This window comes from Mobula hypostoma, chromosome 2 (assembly GCF_963921235.1).
Source record: "Mobula hypostoma chromosome 2, sMobHyp1.1, whole genome shotgun sequence".
Taxonomy (NCBI): domain Eukaryota; kingdom Metazoa; phylum Chordata; class Chondrichthyes; order Myliobatiformes; family Myliobatidae; genus Mobula; species Mobula hypostoma.
Window position 1 is genome coordinate 157,526,750 of NC_086098.1, and position 21,663 is coordinate 157,548,412.

The following is a 21,663-nucleotide window of genomic DNA, read 5'->3' on the forward strand; positions in this document are numbered from 1 at the left end:
ATACTATTATACCTGCCTCAACCATTTCCTCTGGCAGCCTGTTCCATGTACTAACTACCCTTTATTTGAAAAAGCTGCTCCTCAGGGTCCTTTTAAATATTTTCCCTCTCATTCTAAACCTGCACCTTCTAGTTTTGTGCCTCCTACCTTGGGAAAAGGCTGTTTCTATCCACCTTATCCATGTCTCTCGTAATTTTAAACACTTCTATAAGGACACCTGTCATTCTCCTATGTTTCAAGGAATAAAGACCTGCCCTGGGCAACCTTTTCCTATAACTCAGGACCTCCTGTAATTTTCTTGTAAACCTTTTCTGCACCCTCTCCAATAACAGGGTGACCAAAACGGTACACAACACTCCAAGTGTGGCTTCACTAATGACTTGTACAATTGCAGCATAATGTCCCAAACCCTGTACTCAATAACCAGACTGATGAAGGTCAGCGTGCTAAATGCGTTTTCCACCGGGTGACACCAATTTCAATGAATTATGAACTTGTATTCCTAAGTCCCTCTGTTCCTTTACATTCCCCAATGGCCTACCTTTCATTGGCACGGTAGTGTAGTAGTTAGCATAATGCTTTACAGTCCCAGCAATCGGAAGATTGGGGTTCAATTTCCGCTACTAACTGTATGGAGTTTGTATGTTCTCCCCATGACAGCTATGGGCTTCCTGTGGGTAGGGTTAGTAAGTTGTGGGATGCCAGAAGCAGAGTGACATTTGCGGACTGCCCTTAGCACATCCTCGGACTGTGTTGGTTGTTGATGCAAATGATGCATTTGACTAGATGCTTTGATGTTTCAATATACATGTGCCAGATAAAGCAAATCTTTATACATTTCATGCTGGGTTGACTTTCCAAGATACATTGCCACATACTTATCTGTACTGAAGTTCACTTGGAAGAGGTAACCAAAATGGGCCAACTTCCCCAACTGATCAAGATTCCCTTGATCAGGTCAATAAATAACCTTCTTCACCATCAACAATCTCCTAATTCTGTGTCCTCTGCAAACTTACTGATCATGCCTTACGAATTCACGTTAAATCATTTATACAAATAGTGAATAGCAAGGATCCCAACACTGGCACAACACTAGTCCCCTGCCTCCATCCCAAGAAACAACTTTCAACCACCATCCTCTGCTTCCTACCTCGAAGCCAGTTTTGAATCCTCTCCCTGAATTCCATGGGACCTATCCTTCCAGACCAGTCTATCTTGCGAGACTTTGTTGAAGACCTTACTAAAGTCCAAATATACGACATCCACTACCCTACCCTCATCTACCATTTTGGTTACCTCTTCCAAAAACTACTATAGATTTGTCATGCACGACTTACCATGCACAAAGCCATGCTGACAGCTCCCAATCAGAATTTGTCTATCCAAAAGCTGGTAGATTGGTAGATCCTGTCCCTCAGTACCTCCAGTAATTTCCCCACTGCTGCTATCAGGCTGGTGGCCCGTAGCTCTTCGGTTTGCCCTTGCTAGTTTTTTTTAATGTATGGAACAACATTAGCTACCTTCCAATCTTCAGAGAATCTTCAGTGCCTATTGATGCAAATATCTCAGCAATGTCCTCTGCAGTTTTCTCAATAATCCCACTCAGGATGCATTTGATCTCCTGGGGTTTACTCATGTCAATACACCGTAAGGTTCCAAATATATCCCTCCTTGTAATATGAAGGTTTTCCATACATCTCTATCATCATTTTCTCCTCAGTAAACATGAGAGGAAAAATTGCTAAAAATCCCTCCCATCTCCTGTGGTTTGAGACATAGGCAGTACTAAGGGGCGGGGGGGGGCTACTTTCTCTGGGCAAGGTGTGACCTGTACAAAAAGGATGGGTTACACCTGAACTCGAAGGGGCCCAATATCTTTGTGGGCAGGTTGGCTTGAGTTGTTTGGGCGGGTTTAAGCTAATTGGTAGGAGGATGAGAACCAGTGTAATAGTGCTGAGGATGAGGTAGTTAGTTTCCAAACAGACGCAGTGTGTAGTGAAACTAGGAGCAAGGAGAGGCTGATGATAGGGCAAAATTGCAGTCAACAGGATGAGTTACAATAAAAAAGGTGGACAAAATTGAAAAGGGAGAATACAGGACTGAAGTCTTATATTTGAATGCATACAGTTTATGGAATAAGGTAGATGATCTTGTAGCACAATTACACATTGGTAAGTATGATGTTTTAGGCATTACTGAATCATAGCTGAAAGAAGATTATAATTGGGAGCTTAATGTCCAAGGACACATTGTATCAAAATGACGGGCAGGAAGACAGAACTTGTTGTGGCTTGTTGTAAGAACTCATTAGAAAGAGATGACATAGGGTCAGAAGGTGTTGAATCGTGGATAGAGCTAAGGAACTGCAAGGGTAAAAAGCCATTGATGGGAGTTGTATACAGACCCTCAAACAGTAGCAAGGATGTGGTCTACAAGTTACAATGGGAGATAGAAAATGTATGCCAAAAGGGCAATGTTACAATAGTCATGGGGGACTTCAATATGCAGGTAGATTCTAAAAATCAGGTTCGTATTGGAAGCCAACAGGGAGAATTCCTACAATGCCTTCAGGATGGCTTTTTAGAGCAGCTCATGGTTGAGCCTACTAGAGTGCAATGAACCAGAATTGATTAGAGAGCTGAAGGTGAAAGAACCTTCAGAAGAAATTGATCCTAATATGATCGAATTCACCCTGATATTTGAGAAGGAGAGGCTAAAGATATATCGGTATTACAGTGGAGTAAAGGAAGTTATAGAAGCAAGAGAGAGGAGTTGGCCAGAATTAATCAGAAAAGAACACTGGCAGGGATGATGGCAGAGCTGCAGTGGTTGGAATTTCTGGAAGCATTTTGGAAGGCACAGGATATATACATCCTAAAGAGGAAGAAGTATTCCAAAGGTAAAATGTCACAATCACATTCAACAGGGGAAGCCAAAGAGAGGGTATATAATAGAGTAAAAATTTGTAGTAAGTTAAAGGATTGGGAAGCTTTTGCAAACTAACAGAAGGGAATTAAAAGGGTCATTAAGGAACTAAAGACAGAATATGAAAGTAAACGAGCTGGATCGGCTGGTGGCGCAATGACATCAGCGCCAGACCCGGGAGTGGAGGTTCCTGGGTTCGAAACCAGTGGGTCCGCTCCCGAGTACGCTTTCCATCTGTGCCGTGTTAAGTGTCGAGATCACAACTCAACCTCACAAAATAAATGGAAAATACTGCAAAAATATCTCTGGGAGTAGTGGTGCGTCAGTCAGTCTCTCTCTCTCTCTCTCTCTCTCTTTCTCTCTCTCTCTCTCTCTCCGCTCTCCCCCCCTCCCTCCCTCCCTCTCTACCCCCTCTGTCTCTCTCTCTCCCTCTCCCCCCCTCTCTCTCTCCCTCCCTCCCTCCCTCCCTCTCTACCCCCCTCTCTCTCTCCCTCTCTACCCCTCTCTCTCTCTCTCTCTCCCTCTCTACCCCTCTCTCTCTCTCTCTCCCTCTCCCCCTCTCTCTCTCTCTCTCTCCCCACCCCCCTCTCTCTCCCTCCCTCCCTCTCTACCCCCCCCTCTCTCTCTCTCTCTCCCTCTCCCCCTCTCTCTCTCCGCCCCCCCTCTCCCTCCCTCCCTCCCTCCCTCTCTACCCCGTCTCTCTCTCTCCCTCTCCCGCCCTCTCTCTCTCTCCCTCTACCCCCCTCTCTCTCTCTCTCTTTCCGCACCCTGTAAAAGGTCATAAAAATGACATAATCAAGGATGGACGCGCAGATGCACAGACACGCACACGCCAAAGAAAAGAAAGTAAACTAGCCAATAATATTCAAGAGGAGACCAAAAGTTTCTTCAGATACATAAAGTGTAAAAGAGAGGTGAGAGTGGATATCGGATGCTGGAGAGGTAGAAATGTGGGACAAGGAATTAGCAGAGAAACTGATAAGTATTTTGCATCAGTCTTCACTGGAAGACATTGTAGTAGAATTTCCAGGTGTTAGGGTCAAGAAGTCTGTGATGTTACCATTACTAGCGAGAAGGTTCTTGGGAAACTGAAAGACCTGGAAAACTGAAGAAGTAACAAGCAGGATAGACAAAGGGGAATCGGTTGATGTGTACTTGGATCTTCAGAAGGCCTTTGACAAGGTGCCACACGTGAGACAGCATAATAGGAAAGATTCTAGCATGGATGAAGCAGTGGCTGATTGGCAGGAGACAGACTAGGAATAAATGGAGCTTTTCTGGTTGACTGTTGATGACTAGTGGTGCTCTGCAGGGTTCTGTGTTGGGGCCAATTCTTTTACATTACATTTCAATGATTTGGGTGATGGGATTAATGGCTTTATTTCAAAGTTTGCAGACAAAACAAAGATAAGTGGAGGGCAGGTAGTTTTGAGGAAGTAGAGATGCTACAAAAACACTTGGATTAGGAGAATGGGCAAAGAAGTGGCAAATGGAACACAGTGTCGGGAAGTGCATGGTCATTTCAAGAGGACTAGAATATAAAAGCACGGATGTAATGTTGAGACTGCAAAGCACTGGTGAGGCCTCACTTTGAGTATTGTGAGCAGGTTTGGGCCTCTCAGAAAGGATGAGGGTTCAAAGGAGGTTCACAAAAATGATTTCAGGATTGAACGGCTTGTCATATGATGGCTCTAAGAATGAGGCGTCTCTTCCTCGAAACCTATCAAATGGTGAAAGGCCTTGATAGAATGGATGTGGAGAGATAGTGGGAGTTTCTAAGACCAGAGGACATAAGCTCAGAATAGAGGGGTGTCCTTTTAGAACAGAGATGAGGAGGAATTTTGTTTCCTAGACAGTGGTGAACCTGTGGAATTCATTGCCACAGGCAGCTATGGAGGCCAATTCTTTATGTATATTTAAAGGTAGAGATTGATAGATTCTTGATTAATCCAGGCATGAAGGGATAAGGGATGGGGCTGAGAGGAAAAGTGGATCAGCCATAGTGAAATGGTGGAGCAGACTTGATGAGTCAAATGGCCTAATTCTGCTCCTATCTCTTAAGGTCTGATGAATCCCCGCAAACAGGTAAAGACATTGTTGTGCTTTGTTTGTAATCGCACTTACATGCTGGACCCAGGAATGATAACATCAAGGAATTTAAAGTTGCTGACTCTTTACTGCTCTGATCCCACAGTGAGGACTGGCTAATGGACCTCCTGTTTACTCCCTCTGAAGTCAATAATCAGCTCCTCGGTTTTTCTGAAATTGAGTGAGGTGTTGTAGTTGTGGTATCACTCGGCCAGACTTTCAATCTCCTTCCTATATGCTGATTCATCATTCTAAAGTTAAATACAACAGTTGTGCCGTCAACAAACTTAAATGTAGCATTGGAGATGTGCTTCTCTGCACAGCCATAAAGTGAGTAGCGCGGGGGGCTAATCATGCAGCCTTGTGGTGCACCTGTGCTGGTGAAGATTATGGAGGAGTTGACGTCTATCTGAAGTGACTGGGGTCTGCAAGTGAGGAAGTTGAGGATCCAATTGCACAAGGAGGTATTGAGGTCAAGATCGTGGAGTGATTAGTTTTGAAGGGTTGATGGTATTGGATGCTGTGCTGTAGTCGATAAAGGGCTGCCCCGATGTCTCAGGATTGAGTGAAGAGCCAGTGAAGTGGTATCTACTGTGGACCTATTGTGCCAGTAGGCAAATTGGAGTGGATCCAAGTTGCTTCTCAGGCAGGTGTTGATATGTTTCATCACCAACCTCTCAGAGCACTTCTCCATGTCTTAAGTGCTATTAGATGATTGGAATGAGGGAGGTTACTATGTTCTCCTTAGGCACTGGTGTAAATAAAGCCTGCTTGAAGCAGGTGGGTACCTCAGCCTGCCAAAGCAAGAGGTTAAAGATGTCAGTGAACTCTCTAGCCACCACAGATGGATCAGGCATTCCATCTGTGCTGGATGCTCTCCGTGGGTTCACCCTCCTGAAAGATGCTCTCAATTCAGCCTCAGAGACTGAAATCCCAGGTCATCAGGGGTTGTGATAGTTCATGAAGGTTCAGCAAATGAAATACAAGTATTCCTAGATTGCATTTTGAAGAAGTGTGTATTTTGCTTAAATTGTGGTCTAATGTGGAAATCAGGATGGAAGCTCTCACTTTCTATAGTTCAGTTTTTCTCAAGCTGCATGCTCCCCCCAAAAAATAGAGCAATGAATTTTCACTCACCAAACAAAATGATCTTTTGAATTAAAATCATAAACATGGCTGCAAATTTGAAAGGTGCAAACGTAAAGAGTTGTTAATAATTCTTGTTATTAAGACTGTGCGTCTCTTCACAGCTGTTGCAAGTGCCAGCATTACACCTTACGCTCTCTGGCAGTTCAGGAAGATGATAAAGTGTGTGCTTCCTGACAGTTCTCCCATCCTGGACTTCAATAATTATGGGTGTAACTGTGGCTTTGGCGGTACTGGAACATGTGTTGACGAGTTGGACAGGTATGTCAGTCAATGTCAATATGCAATTGTTGCCATCCTATCTCAGGCTAAACCTGTGAAAAGTTAGTTAGGTTTGATAGAAGTACTTGCCTCCAAAGTTACAATGCTGAGCTGAGAAGGAAGGCAATAAGATTAATTTCAATCTGGTAATGTTTCTGCAAAATTACCTATAAATGTGGTTGACTCAAAATTCTCATGGCCTGAGATAGTGTTTCCATCGGAATCCATCAGTCATCCTTTGATAGGCAGGCATGCATGAAACTCCAGGCTACCAGTGGGACAAAAGTTCTGGTGTTCAGAGCTCCTGCTTACACTCATGCTTATCTTAAGGTGAAAGCCTTTAGGGAGCAGCCAGTAAACTTAGACTCAAGATTGAATTTGTGAATTGCCATCTGAAATTTTGCAATTAAAACTTCCCTGCATTATCTGCTTCGTTTATCTTAGTGCCTTCTCAGTGTTCAGCCTCTTGTAGCATTCCTGTAAAATGCTTGGGATATTTTTGAAGGTTTTACAAGTTATATTAATTCTTTGCTGCCACCAATTTCCTAAATCTTAACCAGCTTTAACATTTTCAAATCATTTGCAGTCTTTGAAACAGTAAGTTGCTTACTTTTTCAGAGTGTACATTTAATTATAACGCACAACTTTGTGCTTCTAAATTCGAGCCAGTTGAAGCTTCTGAGCTCTGTGCAAATGGGTATTATTCATTCAGGCCCTTGATGGAAGAACATTTAATGCAAAAATGTCGGAAGGGATAGGACAGTAGCAAAGCCCACCATGCCACAAAGTAAGATCACAGGAAATTATAGTTAACTGAATGAGAGGAAAATGAAGCTCTTGAACCTCACATGAAAAGCTGTTGTATAAACCAGCTATAGCAATTAGAGGTTTTGGAAATTTCCTGCTTCCTTCGAGCTTTCTATCACTTGCCCTCACTCTTCCACAGCCATGGTTTCTTATGACTTGTTAGAGGATGTAATAATGGCCATTTTGTGCATTTTTGAAGTGCCATATCTCAGCTTTGTAAAAAGATATTACTTGAACTTACTTGACCTCTCAGCTCCATTTATGAAAGCTAATAGTTTTCTCTGTGTTTAGAGTACATGGCAATTTTAACAAGCAGACTGCATTTCTGGACCAATGCTTTGCAAATTGTTCTTGGAGTGTTGACAATGGTGGCTGACACAGACAGAATTCTCCAGAATTGGCTGTTATTTACATGGATGTTGAAATAATCACCACAGTGAAATGATCGGACAAAGTCAGCATGGATTTGTGAAAGGAAAATCATGTCTGACGAATCTCACAGAATTTTTTGAGGATGTAACTAGTAGAGTGGATAGGGGATGTGGTATATTTGGATTTTCAAAAGGCTTTTGACAAGGTCCCACACAGGAGATTAGTGTGCAAACTTAAAGCACACGGTATTGGGGGTAAGGTATTGGTGTGGGTGGAGAATTGGTTAGCAGACAGGAAGCAAAGAGTGGGAATAAACGGGACCTTTTCAGAATGGCAGGCGGTGACTAGTGGGGTACCGCAAGGCTCAGTGCTGGGACCCCAATTGTTTACAATATATATTAATGACTTGGATGAGGGAATTAAATGCAGCATCTCCAAGTTTGCGGATGACACGAAGCTGGGTGGCAGTGTTAGCTGTGAGGAGGATGCTAAGAGGATGCAGGGTGACTTGGATAGGTTGGGTGAGTGGGCAAATTCATGGCAGATGCAATTTAATGTGGATAAATGTGAAGTTATCCACTTTGGTGACAAAAATAGGAAAACAGATTATTATCTGAATGGTGGCCGATTAGGAAAAGGGGAGGTGCAACGAGACCTGGGTGTCATTATACACCAGTCATTGAAAGTGGGCATGCAGGTACAGCAGGTGGTAAAAAAGGCGAATGGTATGCTGGCATTTATAGCGAGAGGATTCGAGTACAGGAGCAGGGACGTACTACTGCAGTTGTACAAGGCCTTGGTGAGACCACACCTGGAGTATTGTGTGCAGTTTTGGTCCCCTAATCTGAGGAAAGACATCTTTGCCATAGAGGGAGTACAAAGAAGGTTCACCAGATTGATTCCTGGGATGGCGGGACTTTCATATGAAGAAAGACTGGATGAATTGGGCTTGTACTCGTTGGAATTTAGAAGATTGAGGGGGGATCTGATTGAAACGTATAAGATCCTAAAGGGGTTGGACAGGCTAGATGCAGGAAGATTGTTCCCGATGTTGGGGAAGTCCAGAACGAGGGGTCACAGTTTGAGGATAGAGGGGAAGCCTTTTAGGACCGAGATTAGGAAAAACTTCTTCACACAGAGAGTGGTGAATCTGTGGAATTCTCTGCCACAGGAAACTGTTGAGGCCAGTTCATTGGCTATGTTTAAGAGGGAGTTAGATATGGCTCTTGTGGCTACAGGGGTCAGGGGGTATGGAGGGAAGGCTGGGGTGGGGTTCTGAGTTGGATGATCAGCCATGATCATAATAAATGGCGGTGCAGGCTCGAAGGGCCGAATGGCCTACTCCTGCATCTATTTTCTATGTTTCTATGTTTCTATGAAACTTTTGGTGGCCAATGAGATCAAAGGGATACTTTCAAATGGTTCCATTTATTATCAGAGAATGTATACAGTATACAACCTAAAATACCTGTCTTCTCAGACATCCACAAGAAACAGAATTCCCAAAAGAATGAATCAGATAAGCATTAGATCTCCGAAGCCCCCCTCCCCTGCGTAAGCAGCAACAAAGCACCAATGCATCAACCTTCCCCCTCCCCCCACCATTTCTGCAAAATGCATCAGTGCCCACCACCCAAGCAATAGTAAAGCACACAAAGAGAGACCATGATCTGCAAACAACAAAAATTTATGTGTACCCAACAGGCTCTCTCTCTCTAACAAGGGACAGAGAGATGCTGCCCGTTTCGCATCCATCATGAACTATCACAGTGACCCTGTGATCTGACGTGAGAACATCCTTCAGGAGGGTGAACCCACGGAAAGCATCCAACCCAGATGAGATACCTGGCCAAGTACTAAAAACCTGTTCTGGCTGAAGTGTTCGCTGAGGTCTTTAAGGTGAGACGAGCAGTCGCTGTTATGATATTACCACGTTGCTTTTTATTTTGAGAATCTCAGACTCTGGAATCGGCAGCAAACTCACCTACCATAGAGAGAGAGCGAGCGAGGAGGGGCGTGGGGGGAGAGAGAGAGAGCGAGCGAGGAGGGGCGTGGGGGGAGAGAGAGAGAGCGAGCGAGGGGGGGCGTGGGGGGAGAGAGAGAGAGCGCGCGAGGGGGGGCGTGGGGGGAGAGAGAGAGAGCGAGTGAGGGGGGGCGTGGGGGGAGAGAGAGAGAGCGAGCGAGGAGGGGCGTGGGGGGAGAGAGAGAGAGCGAGCGAGGGGGGGCGTGGGGGGAGAGAGAGAGAGCGCGCGAGGAGGGGCGTGGGGGGAGAGAGAGAGCGAGCGAGGAGGGGCGTGGGGGGAGAGAGAGAGAGCGAGCGAGGGGGGGCGTGGGGGGAGAGAGAGAGAGCGCGCGAGGGGGGGCGTGGGGGGAGAGAGAGAGAGCGAGCGAGGAGGGGCGTGGAGGGAGAGAGAGAGAGCGAGCGAGGGGGGGCGTGGGGGGAGAGAGAGAGAGCGAGCGAGGAGGGGCGTGGGGGGAGAGAGAGAGAGCGAGCGAGGAGGGGCGTGGGGGGAGAGAGAGAGAGCGCGCGAGGGGGGGCGTGGGGGGAGAGAGAGAGAGCGCGCGAGGAGGGGCGTGGGGGGAGAGAGAGAGAGCGAGCGAGGAGGGGCGTGGGGGGAGAGAGAGAGAGCGAGCGAGGAGGGGGCGTGGGGGGAGAGAGAGAGAGCGAGCGAGGAGGGGCGTGGGGGGAGAGAGAGAGAGCGAGCGAGGAGGGGGCGTGGGGGGAGAGAGAGAGAGCGCGCGAGGAGGGGCGTGGGGGGAGAGAGAGAGAGCGCGCGAGGGGGGGCGTGGGGGGAGAGAGAGAGAGCGCGCGAGGGGGGGCGTGGGGGGGAGAGAGAGAGAGCGCGCGAGGGGGGGCGTGGGGGGAGAGAGAGAGAGCGCGCGAGGGGGGGCGTGGGGGGAGAGAGAGAGAGCGAGCGAGGAGGGGCGTGGGGGGAGAGAGAGAGAGCGCGCGAGGAGGGGCGTGGGGGGAGAGAGAGAGAGCGCGCGAGGAGGGGCGTGGGGGGAGAGAGAGAGAGCGAGCGAGGGGGGGCGTGGGGGGAGAGAGAGAGAGCGCGCGAGGAGGGGCGTGGGGGAGAGAGAGAGAGCGAGCGAGGAGGGGCGTGGGGGGAGAGAGAGAGAGCGCGCGAGGAGGGGCGTGGGGGGAGAGAGAGAGAGCGAGCGAGGAGGGGCGTGGGGGGGAGAGAGAGAGAGCGAGCGAGGAGGGGCGTGGGGGGAGAGAGAGCGAGCGAGGAGGGGCGTGGGGGGAGAGAGAGAGCGCGCGAGGGGGGGCGTGGGGGGAGAGAGAGAGAGCGCGCGAGGGGGGGCGTGGGGGGAGAGAGAGAGAGCGCGCGAGGGGGGGCGTGGGGGGAGAGAGAGAGAGCGCGCGAGGGGGGGCGTGGGGGGAGAGAGAGAGAGCGAGCGAGGGGGGGCGTGGGGGGAGAGAGAGAGAGCGCGCGAGGGGGGGCGTGGGGGGAGAGAGAGAGAGCGCGCGAGGGGGGGCGTGGGGGGAGAGAGAGAGAGCGCGCGAGGGGGGGCGTGGGGGGAGAGAGAGAGAGCGAGCGAGGAGGGGCGTGGGGGGAGAGAGAGAGAGCGCGCGAGGGGGGGCGTGGGGGGAGAGAGAGAGAGCGCGCGAGGGGGGGCGTGGGGGGAGAGAGAGAGAGCGCGCGAGGGGGGGCGTGGGGGGAGAGAGAGAGAGCGCGCGAGGAGGGGCGTGGGGGGAGAGAGAGAGAGCGCGCGAGGGGGGGCGTGGGGGGAGAGAGAGAGAGCGAGCGAGGGGGGGCGTGGGGGGAGAGAGAGAGAGCGAGCGAGGAGGGGCGTGGGGGGAGAGAGAGAGAGCGCGCGAGGGGGGGCGTGGGGGGAGAGAGAGAGAGAGCGAGCGAGGGGGGGCGTGGGGGGAGAGAGAGAGAGCGCGCGAGGGGGGGCGTGGGGGGAGAGAGAGAGAGCGAGCGAGGGGGGGCGTGGGGGGAGAGAGAGAGAGCGAGCGAGGAGGGGCGTGGGGGGAGAGAGAGAGAGCGCGCGAGGGGGGGCGTGGGGGGAGAGAGAGAGAGAGCGCGAGGGGGGGCGTGGGGGGAGAGAGAGAGAGCGAGCGAGGGGGGGCGTGGGGGGAGAGAGAGAGAGCGCGCGAGGGGGGGCGTGGGGGGAGAGAGAGAGAGCGCGCGAGGGGGGGCGTGGGGGGAGAGAGAGAGAGCGAGCGAGGGGGGGCGTGGGGGGAGAGAGAGAGAGCGCGCGAGGGGGGGCGTGGGGGGAGAGAGAGAGAGCGAGCGAGGGGGGGCGTGGGGGGAGAGAGAGAGAGCGAGCGAGGAGGGGCGTGGGGGGAGAGAGAGAGAGCGCGCGAGGGGGGGCGTGGGGGGAGAGAGAGAGAGCGCGCGAGGGGGGGCGTGGGGGGAGAGAGAGAGAGCGAGCGAGGGGGGGCGTGGGGGGAGAGAGAGAGAGCGAGCGAGGAGGGGCGTGGGGGGAGAGAGAGAGAGCGAGCGAGGAGGGGCGTGGGGGGAGAGAGAGAGAGCGCGCGAGGAGGGGCGTGGGGGGAGAGAGAGAGAGCGCGCGAGGGGGGGCGTGGGGGGAGAGAGAGAGAGCGAGCGAGGGGGGGCGTGGGGGGAGAGAGAGAGAGCGAGCGAGGAGGGGCGTGGGGGGAGAGAGAGAGAGCGAGCGAGGGGGGGCGTGGGGGGAGAGAGAGAGAGCGAGCGAGGAGGGGCGTGGGGGGAGAGAGAGAGAGCGAGCGAGGGGGGGCGTGGGGGGAGAGAGAGAGAGCGAGCGAGGAGGGGCGTGGGGGGAGAGAGAGAGAAAGCGCGAGGAGGGGCGTGGGGGGAGAGAGAGAGAGCGCGCGAGGAGGGGCGTGGGGGGAGAGAGAGAGAGCGAGCGAGGAGGGGCGTGGGGGGAGAGAGAGAGAGCGAGCGAGGAGGGGCGTGGGGGGAGAGAGAGAGAGCGAGCGAGGGGGGTCGTGGGGGGAGAGAGAGAGAGCGCGCGAGGAGGGGCGTGGGGGGAGAGAGAGAGAGCGCGCGAGGGGGGGCGTGGGGGGAGAGAGAGAGAGCGCGCGAGGAGGGGCGTGGGGGGAGAGAGAGAGAGCGAGCGAGGGGGGGCGTGGGGGGAGAGAGAGAGAGCGCGCGAGGGGGGGCGTGGGGGGAGAGAGAGAGAGCGCGCGAGGGGGGGCGTGGGGGGAGAGAGAGAGAGCGCGCGAGGGGGGGCGTGGGGGGAGAGAGAGAGAGCGCGCGAGGGGGGGCGTGGGGGGAGAGAGAGAGAGCGCGCGAGGGGGGGCGTGGGGGGAGAGAGAGAGAGCGCGCGAGGGGGGGCGTGGGGGGAGAGAGAGAGAGCGCGCGAGGGGGGGCGTGGGGGGAGAGAGAGAGAGCGAGCGAGGGGGGGCGTGGGGGGAGAGAGAGAGAGCGCGCGAGGGGGGGCGTGGGGGGAGAGAGAGAGAGCGCGCGAGGGGGGGCGTGGGGGGAGAGAGAGAGAGCGCGCGAGGGGGGGCGTGGGGGGAGAGAGAGAGAGCGCGCGAGGGGGGGCGTGGGGGGAGAGAGAGAGCGCGCGCGAGGGGGGGCGTGGGGGGAGAGAGAGAGAGCGCGCGAGGGGGGGCGTGGGGGGAGAGAGAGAGAGCGCGCGAGGGGGGGCGTGGGGGGAGAGAGAGAGCGCGCGAGGGGGGGCGTGGGGGGAGAGAGAGAGAGCGAGCGAGGGGGGGCGTGGGGGGAGAGAGAGAGAGCGAGCGAGGGGGAGCGTGGGGGGAGAGAGAGAGAGCGCGCGAGGGGGGGCGTGGGGGGAGAGAGAGAGAGCGCGCGAGGGGGGGCGTGGGGGGAGAGAGAGAGAGCGCGCGAGGAGGGGCGTGGGGGAGAGAGAGAGAGCGCGCGCGGGGGGGCGTGGGGGGAGAGAGAGAGAGCGCGCGAGGGGGGGCGTGGGGGGAGAGAGAGAGAGCGCGCGAGGGGGGGCGTGGGGGGAGAGAGAGAGAGCGAGCGAGGAGGGGCGTGGGGGGAGAGAGAGAGAGCGCGCGAGGGGGGGCGTGGGGGGAGAGAGAGAGAGCGCGCGAGGAGGGGCGTGGGGGGAGAGAGAGAGAGCGAGCGAGGGGGGGGCGTGGGGGGAGAGAGAGAGAGAGCGAGCGCGGGGGGGCGTGGGGGGAGAGAGAGAGAGCGCGCGAGGGGGGGCGTGGGGGGAGAGAGAGAGAGCGCGCGAGGGGGGGCGTGGGGGGAGAGAGAGAGAGCGCGCGCGGAGGGGCGTGGGGGGAGAGAGAGAGAGCGAGCGAGGGGGGGCGTGGGGGGAGAGAGAGAGAGCGCGCGAGGGGGGGCGTGGGGGGAGAGAGAGAGAGCGCGCGAGGGGGGGCGTGGGGGGAGAGAGAGAGAGCGCGCGAGGGGGGGCGTGGGGGGAGAGAGAGAGAGCGCGCGAGGGGGGGCGTGGGGGGAGAGAGAGAGAGCGCGCGAGGAGGGGCGTGGGGGGAGAGAGAGAGAGCGCGCGAGGAGGGGCGTGGGGGGAGAGAGAGAGAGCGAGCGAGGAGGGGCGTGGGGGGAGAGAGAGAGAGCGAGCGAGGGGGGGCGTGGGGGGAGAGAGAGAGAGCGAGCGAGGAGGGGCGTGGGGGGAGAGAGAGAGAGCGAGCGAGGAGGGGCGTGGGGGGAGAGAGAGAGAGCGAGCGAGGGGGAGCGTGGGGGGAGAGAGAGAGAGCGCGCGAGGGGGGGCGTGGGGGGAGAGAGAGAGAGCGCGCGAGGGGGGGCGTGGGGGGAGAGAGAGAGAGCGAGCGAGGAGGGGCGTGGGGGGAGAGAGAGAGAGCGAGCGAGGGGGAGCGTGGGGGGAGAGAGAGAGAGCGCGCGAGGGGGGGCGTGGGGGGAGAGAGAGAGAGCGCGCGAGGAGGGGCGTGGGGGGAGAGAGAGAGAGCGAGCGAGGGGGGGCGTGGGGGGAGAGAGAGAGAGCGAGCGCGGGGGGGCGTGGGGGGAGAGAGAGAGAGCGCGCGAGGGGGGGCGTGGGGGGAGAGAGAGAGAGCGCGCGAGGGGGGGCGTGGGGGGGGAGAGAGAGAGAGCGCGCGCGGAGGGGCGTGGGGGGAGAGAGAGAGAGCGCGCGAGGGGGGGCGTGGAGAGAGAGAGAGCGCGCGAGGGGGGGCGTGGGGGGGGAGAGAGAGAGAGAGGGGCGTGGGGGAGAGAGAGAGAGCGCGCGAGCGAGCGAGCGAGGGGGGGCGTGGGGGGAGAGAGAGAGAGCGCGCGAGGAGGGGCGTGGGGGGAGAGAGAGAGAGCGCGCGAGGGGGGGCGTGGGGGGAGAGAGAGAGAGCGAGCGAGGAGGGGCGTGGGGGGAGAGAGAGAGAGCGAGCGAGGAGGGGCGTGGGGGGAGAGAGAGAGAGCGAGCGAGGAGGGGCGTGGGGGGAGAGAGAGAGAGCGAGCGAGGAGGGGCGTGGGGGGGAGAGAGAGAGAGAGGGGGGGCGTGGGGGGAGAGAGAGAGAGCGGCGAGGGGGGCGTGGGGGGAGAGAGAGAGCGAGCGAGGGGGGCGTGGGGGGAGAGAGAGAGAGCGAGCGAGGAGGGGCGTGGGGGGAGAGAGAGAGAGCGAGCGAGGAGGGGCGTGGGGGGAGAGAGAGAGAGCGAGCGAGCGTGGGGGAGAGAGAGAGAGCGAGCGAGGAGGGGCGTGGGGGGAGAGAGAGAGAGCGCGCGAGGGGGGGCGTGGGGGGAGAGAGAGAGAGCGCGCGCGAGGGGGGGCGTGGGGGGAGAGAGAGAGAGCGCGCGAGGGGGGCGTGGGGGGAGAGAGAGAGAGCGCGCGAGGGGGGGCGTGGGGGGAGAGAGAGAGAGCGAGCGAGGGGGGGCGTGGGGGGAGAGAGAGAGAGAGGGGGGCGTGGGGGGAGAGAGAGAGAGCGAGCGAGGAGGGGCGTGGGGAGAGAGAGAGAGCGAGCGAGGAGGGGCGTGGGGGGAGAGAGAGAGAGCGAGCGAGGGGGGGCGTGGGGGGAGAGAGAGAGAGCGAGGGGGGCGTGGGGGAGAGAGAGAGGCGCGAGGGGGGGCGTGGGGGGAGAGAGAGAGAGCGCGCGAGGGGGGGCGTGGGGGGAGAGAGAGAGAGCGCGCGAGGGGGGGCGTGGGGGGAGAGAGAGAGAGCGCGCGAGGGGGGGCGTGGGGGGAGAGAGAGAGAGCGCGCGAGGGGGGGCGTGGGGGGAGAGAGAGAGAGCGGCGAGGGGGGCGTGGGGGAGAGAGAGAGAGCGCGCGAGGGGGGGCGTGGGGGGAGAGAGAGAGAGCGAGCGAGGGGGGCGTGGGGGGAGAGAGAGAGAGCGCGCGAGGGGGGGCGTGGGGGGAGAGAGAGAGAGCGAGCGAGGGGGGCGTGGGGGGAGAGAGAGAGAGCGAGCGAGGGGGGGCGTGGGGGGAGAGAGAGAGAGCGAGCGAGGAGGGGCGTGGGGAGAGAGAGAGAGCGCGCGGGAGGGGCGTGGGGGGAGAGAGAGAGAGCGAGGGGGGCGTGGGGGGAGAGAGAGAGGGAGGGGGGCGTGGGGGGAGAGAGAGAGAGCGAGCGAGGAGGGGCGTGGGGGGGAGAGAGAGAGAGCGAGCGAGGGGGGGCGTGGGGGGAGAGAGAGAGAGCGAGCGAGGAGGGGCGTGGGGGGAGAGAGAGAGAGCGAGCGAGGATGGGCGTGGGGGGAGAGAGAGAGAGCGAGCGAGGGGGAGCGTGGGGGGAGAGAGAGAGAGCGCGCGAGGGGGGGCGTGGGGGGAGAGAGAGAGAGCGCGCGAGGGGGGCGTGGGGGGAGAGAGAGAGAGAGCGAGCGAGGGGGGGCGTGGGGGGAGAGAGAGAGAGCGCGCGAGGGGGGCGTGGGGGGAGAGAGAGAGAGCGCGCGAGGGGGGGCGTGGGGGGAGAGAGAGAGAGCGCGCGCGAGAGGGGAGCGTGGGGGGAGAGAGAGAGAGCGAGGGGGGGCGTGGGGGAGAGAGAGAGAGCGCGCGAGGGGGGCGTGGGGGGAGAGAGAGAGAGAGCGAGCGAGGAGGGGCGTGGGGGGAGAGAGAGAGAGCGCGCGAGGAGGGGCGTGGGGGGAGAGAGAGAGAGCGAGCGAGGGGGGGCGTGGGGGGGGAGAGAGAGAGAGCGAGCGAGGGGGGGCGTGGGGGGAGAGAGAGAGAGCGAGCGAGGAGGGGCGTGGGGGGGAGAGAGAGAGAGCGAGGGGGGCGAGCGAGGGGGAGCGTGGGGGGAGAGAGAGAGAGCGAGCGAGGAGGGGCGTGGGGGGAGAGAGAGAGAGCGAGCGAGGGGGGGCGTGGGGGGAGAGAGAGAGAGCGCGCGAGGAGGGGCGTGGGGGGAGAGAGAGAGAGCGAGCGAGGGGGGGCGTGGGGGGAGAGAGAGAGAGCGCGAGCGTGGGGGAGAGAGAGAGGCGGCGTGGGGGGAGAGAGAGAGAGCGAGCGAGGGGGGGCGTGGGGGGAGAGAGAGAGAGCGAGCGAGGAGGGGCGTGGGGGGAGAGAGAGAGAGCGCGCGAGGGGGGCGTGGGGGGAGAGAGAGAGAGCGCGCGGGGGGGCGTGGGGGGAGAGAGAGAGAGCGGCGAGGAGGGGCGTGGGGGGAGAGAGAGAGAGCGCGCGGGGGGGCGTGGGGGGAGAGAGAGAGAGCGAGCGAGGAGGGGCGTGGGGGGAGAGAGAGAGAGCGAGCGAGGGGGAGCGTGGGGGGAGAGAGAGAGAGCGAGCGAGGGGGGGCGTGGGGGGAGAGAGAGAGAGCGAGCGAGGGGGGGCGTGGGGGGAGAGAGAGAGAGCGAGCGAGGGGGAGCGTGGGGGGAGAGAGAGAGAGCGAGCGAGGAGGGGCGTGGGGGGAGAGAGAGAGAGCGAGCGAGGGGGGGCGTGGGGGGAGAGAGAGAGAGCGCGCGAGGAGGGGCGTGGGGGGAGAGAGAGAGAGCGAGCGAGGGGGGGCGTGGGGGGAGAGAGAGAGAGCGCGCGCGGGGGGGCGTGGGGGGAGAGAGAGAGAGCGCGCGAGGGGGGGCGTGGGGGGAGAGAGAGAGAGCGAGCGAGGAGGGGCGTGGGGGGAGAGAGAGAGAGCGAGCGAGGGGGGGCGTGGGGGGAGAGAGAGAGAGCGCGCGAGGGGGGGCGTGGGGGGAGAGAGAGAGAGCGAGCGAGGAGGGGCGTGGGGGGAGAGAGAGAGAGCGAGCGAGGAGGGGCGTGGGGGGAGAGAGAGAGAGCGAGCGAGGAGGGGCGTGGGGGGAGAGAGAGAGAGCGAGCGCGGGGGGGCGTGAGGGGAGAGAGAGAGAGCGAGCGAGGAGGGGCGTGGGGGGAGAGAGAGAGAGCGAGCGAGGGGGAGCGTGGGGGGAGAGAGAGAGAGCGCGCGAGGGGGGCGTGGGGGGAGAGAGAGAGAGCGCGCGCGAGGAGGGGGGGCGTGGGGGGAGAGAGAGAGAGCGAGCGAGGGGGGCGTGGGGGGAGAGAGAGAGAGCGCGCGAGGAGGGGCGTGGGGGGAGAGAGAGAGAGAGCGCGCGAGGGGGAGCGTGGGGGGAGAGAGAGAGAGCGCGCGAGGGGGAGCGTGGGGGGAGAGAGAGAGCGCGCGCGAGGAGGGGCGTGGGGGGAGAGAGAGAGAGCGAGCGAGGGGGAGCGTGGGGGGAGAGAGAGAGAGCGCGCGAGGGGGGGCGTGGGGGGAGAGAGAGAGAGCGAGCGAGGGGGGGCGTGGGGGGAGAGAGAGAGAGCGCGCGAGGAGGGGCGTGGGGGGAGAGAGAGAGAGCGCGCGAGGAGGGGCGTGGGGGGAGAGAGAGAGAGCGAGCGAGGGGGAGCGTGGGGGGAGAGAGAGAGAGCGAGCGAGGAGGGGCGTGGGGGGAGAGAGAGAGAGCGCGCGAGGAGGGGCGTGGGGGGAGAGAGAGAGAGCGCGCGAGGAGGGGCGTGGGGGGAGAGAGAGAGAGCGCGCGAGGGGGGGCGTGGGGGGAGAGAGAGAGAGCGAGCGAGGGGGGGCGTGGGGGGAGAGTGAGAGAGCGAGCGAGGAGGGGCGTGGGGGGAGAGAGAGAGAGCGAGCGAGGGGGAGCGTGGGGGGAGAGAGAGAGAGCGCGCGAGGGGGGGCGTGGGGGGAGAGAGAGAGAGCGCGCGAGGGGGGGCGTGGGGGGAGAGAGAGAGAGCGCGCGAGGGGGGGCGTGGGGGGAGAGAGAGAGAGCGAGCGAGGGGGAGCGTGGGGGGAGAGAGAGAGAGCGCGCGAGGGGGGGCGTGGGGGGAGAGAGAGAGCGCGCGAGGAGGGGCGTGGGGGGAGAGAGAGAGAGCGAGCGAGGGGGGGCGTGGGGGGAGAGAGAGAGAGCGAGCGAGGGGGAGCGTGGGGGGAGAGAGAGAGAGCGAGCGAGGAGGGGCGTGGGGGGAGAGAGAGAGAGCGAGCGAGGAGGGGCGTGGGGGGAGAGAGAGAGAGCGCGCGAGGAGGGGCGTGGGGGGAGAGAGAGAGAGCGAGCGAGGGGGAGCGTGGGGGGAGAGAGAGAGAGCGCGCGAGGGGGGGCGTGGGGGGAGAGAGAGAGAGCGCGCGAGGGGGGGCGTGGGGGGAGAGAGAGAGAGCGAGCGAGGAGGGGGCGTGGGGGGAGAGAGAGAGAGCGAGCGAGGAGGGGCGTGGGGGGAGAGAGAGAGAGCGAGCGAGGAGGGGCGTGGGGGGAGAGAGAGAGAGCGCGCGAGGAGGGGCGTGGGGGGAGAGAGAGAGAGCGAGCGAGGGGGAGCGTGGGGGGAGAGAGAGAGAGCGCGCGAGGGGGGGCGTGGGGGGAGAGAGAGAGAGCGCGCGAGGGGGGGCGTGGGGGGAGAGAGAGAGAGCGCGCGAGGGGGAGCGTGGGGGGAGAGAGAGAGAGCGCGCGAGGAGGGGCGTGGGGGGAGAGAGAGAGAGCGAGCGAGGAGGGGCGTGGGGGGAGAGAGAGAGAGCGAGCGAGGAGGGGCGTGGGGGGAGAGAGAGAGAGCGCGCGAGGGGGGGCGTGGGGGGAGAGAGAGAGAGCGAGCGAGGGGGGGCGTGGGGGGAGAGAGAGAGAGCGCGCGAGGGGGGGCGTGGGGGGAGAGAGAGAGCGGCGGGGGGAGCGTGGGGGAGAGAGAGAGAGCGCGCGAGGGGGGGCGTGGGGGGAGAGAGAGAGAGCGAGCGAGGGGGGGCGTGGGGGGAGAGAGAGAGAGCGAGCGAGGGGGAGCGTGGGGGGAGAGAGAGAGAGCGAGCGAGGGGGAGCGTGGGGGGAGAGAGAGAGAGCGAGCGAGGAGGGGCGTGGGGGGAGAGAGAGAGAGAGAGGGGCGTGGGGGGAGAGAGAGAGAGCGAGCGAGGAGGGGCGTGGGGGGAGAGAGAGAGAGCGCGCGAGGGGGGGCGGTGGGGGGAGAGAGAGAGAGCGAGCGAGGGGGGGCGTGGGGGGAGAGAGAGAGAGCGAGCGAGGAGGGGCGTGGGGGGAGAGAGAGAGAGCGCGCGAGGGGGAGCGTGGGGGGAGAGAGAGAGAGCGAGCGAGGGGGGGCGTGGGGGGAGAGAGAGAGAGCGCGCGAGGGGGGGCGTGGGGGGAGAGAGAGAGAGCGCGCGAGGAGGGGCGTGGGGGGAGAGAGAGAGAGCGCGCGAGGGGGGGCGTGGGGGGAGAGAGAGAGAGCGCGCGAGGAGGGGCGTGGGGGGAGAGAGAGAGAGCGCGCGAGGGGGGGCGTGGGGGGAGAGAGAGAGAGCGCGCGAGGAGGGGCGTGGGGGGAGAGAGAGAGAGCGCGCGAGGGGGGGGGGCGTGGGGGAGAGAGAGAGAGAGCGAGCGAGGGGGGGCGTGGGGGGAGAGAGAGAGAGCGAGCGAGGAGGGGCGTGGGGGGAGAGAGAGAGAGCGAGCGAGGGGGAGCGTGGGGGGAGAGAGAGAGAGCGCGCGAGGGGGGGCGTGGGGGGAGAGAGAGAGAGCGCGCGAGGGGGGGCGTGGGGGGAGAGAGAGAGAGCGCGCGAGGGGGGGCGTGGGGGGAGAGAGAGAGAGCGAGCGAGGGGGAGCGTGGGGGGAGAGAGAGAGAGCGCGCGAGGGGGGGCGTGGGGGGGAGAGAGAGAGCGCGCGAGGAGGGGCGTGGGGGGAGAGAGAGAGAGCGAGCGAGGGGGGGCGTGGGGGGAGAGAGAGAGAGCGAGCGAGGGGGAGCGTGGGGGGAGAGAGAGAGAGCGAGCGAGGAGGGGCGTGGGGGGAGAGAGAGAGAGCGAGCGAGGAGGGGCGTGGGGGGAGAGAGAGAGAGCGCGCGAGGAGGGGCGTGGGGGGAGAGAGAGAGAGCGAGCGAGGGGGAGCGTGGGGGGAGAGAGAGAGAGCGCGCGAGGGGGGGCGTGGGGGGAGAGAGAGAGAGCGCGCGAGGGGGGGCGTGGGGGGAGAGAGAGAGAGCGAGCGAGGAGGGGGCGTGGGGGGAGAGAGAGAGAGCGAGCGAGGAGGGGCGTGGGGGGAGAGAGAGAGAGCGAGCGAGGAGGGGCGTGGGGGGAGAGAGAGAGAGCGCGCGAGGAGGGGCGTGGGGGGAGAGAGAGAGAGCGAGCGAGGGGGAGCGTGGGGGGAGAGAGAGAGAGCGCGCGAGGGGGGGCGTGGGGGGAGAGAGAGAGAGCGCGAGGGGGGGCGAGCGCGCGAGGGGGGCGTGGGGGGAGAGAGAGAGAGCGCGCGAGGAGGGGCGTGGGGGAGAGAGAGAGAGCGAGCGCGCGAGGAGGGGCGTGGGGGGGAGAGAGAGAGAGAGGGGCGAGCGAGGAGGGGCGCGAGCGGGGGGGCGTGGGGGGAGAGAGAGAGAGCGAGCGAGGGGGGGCGTGGGGGGAGAGAGAGAGAGAGCGAGCGTGGGGGAGAGAGAGAGAGCGCGCGAGGGGGGGCGTGGGGGGAGAGAGAGAGAGCGCGCGAGGGGGGGCGTGGGGGGAGAGAGAGAGAGCGCGCGAGGGGGGGCGTGGGGGGAGAGAGAGAGAGCGAGCGAGGGGGAGCGTGGGGGGAGAGAGAGAGAGCGAGCGAGGGGGAGCGTGGGGGGAGAGAGAGAGAGCGCGCGAGGAGGGGCGTGGGGGGAGAGAGAGAGAGCGAGCGAGGAGGGGCGTGGGGGGAGAGAGAGAGAGCGAGCGAGGAGGGGCGTGGGGGGAGAGAGAGAGAGCGCGCGAGGGGGGGCGTGGGGGGAGAGAGAGAGAGCGAGCGAGGGGGGGCGTGGGGGGAGAGAGAGAGAGCGAGCGAGGAGGGGCGTGGGGGGAGAGAGAGAGAGCGCGCGAGGGGGAGCGTGGGGGGAGAGAGAGAGAGCGAGCGAGGGGGGGCGTGGGGGGAGAGAG

The 21,663-nt window shown here is 60.8% G+C and overlaps 1 protein-coding gene across 1 annotated transcript in view; it reads left to right on the forward strand.

Annotated features, from left to right (window-relative positions):
• Nucleotides 1-21,663, forward strand: part of LOC134359841 (phospholipase A2, minor isoenzyme-like) — a 101,285-nt gene that overhangs the window by 63,631 nt on the left and 15,991 nt on the right. Inside the window, exon 3 of the mRNA XM_063073570.1 lies at nucleotides 6,267-6,423. Within this exon, the coding sequence (XP_062929640.1) occupies nucleotides 6,267-6,423 (157 nt within the window). The remainder of the gene's footprint in view (nucleotides 1-6,266; nucleotides 6,424-21,663) is intronic.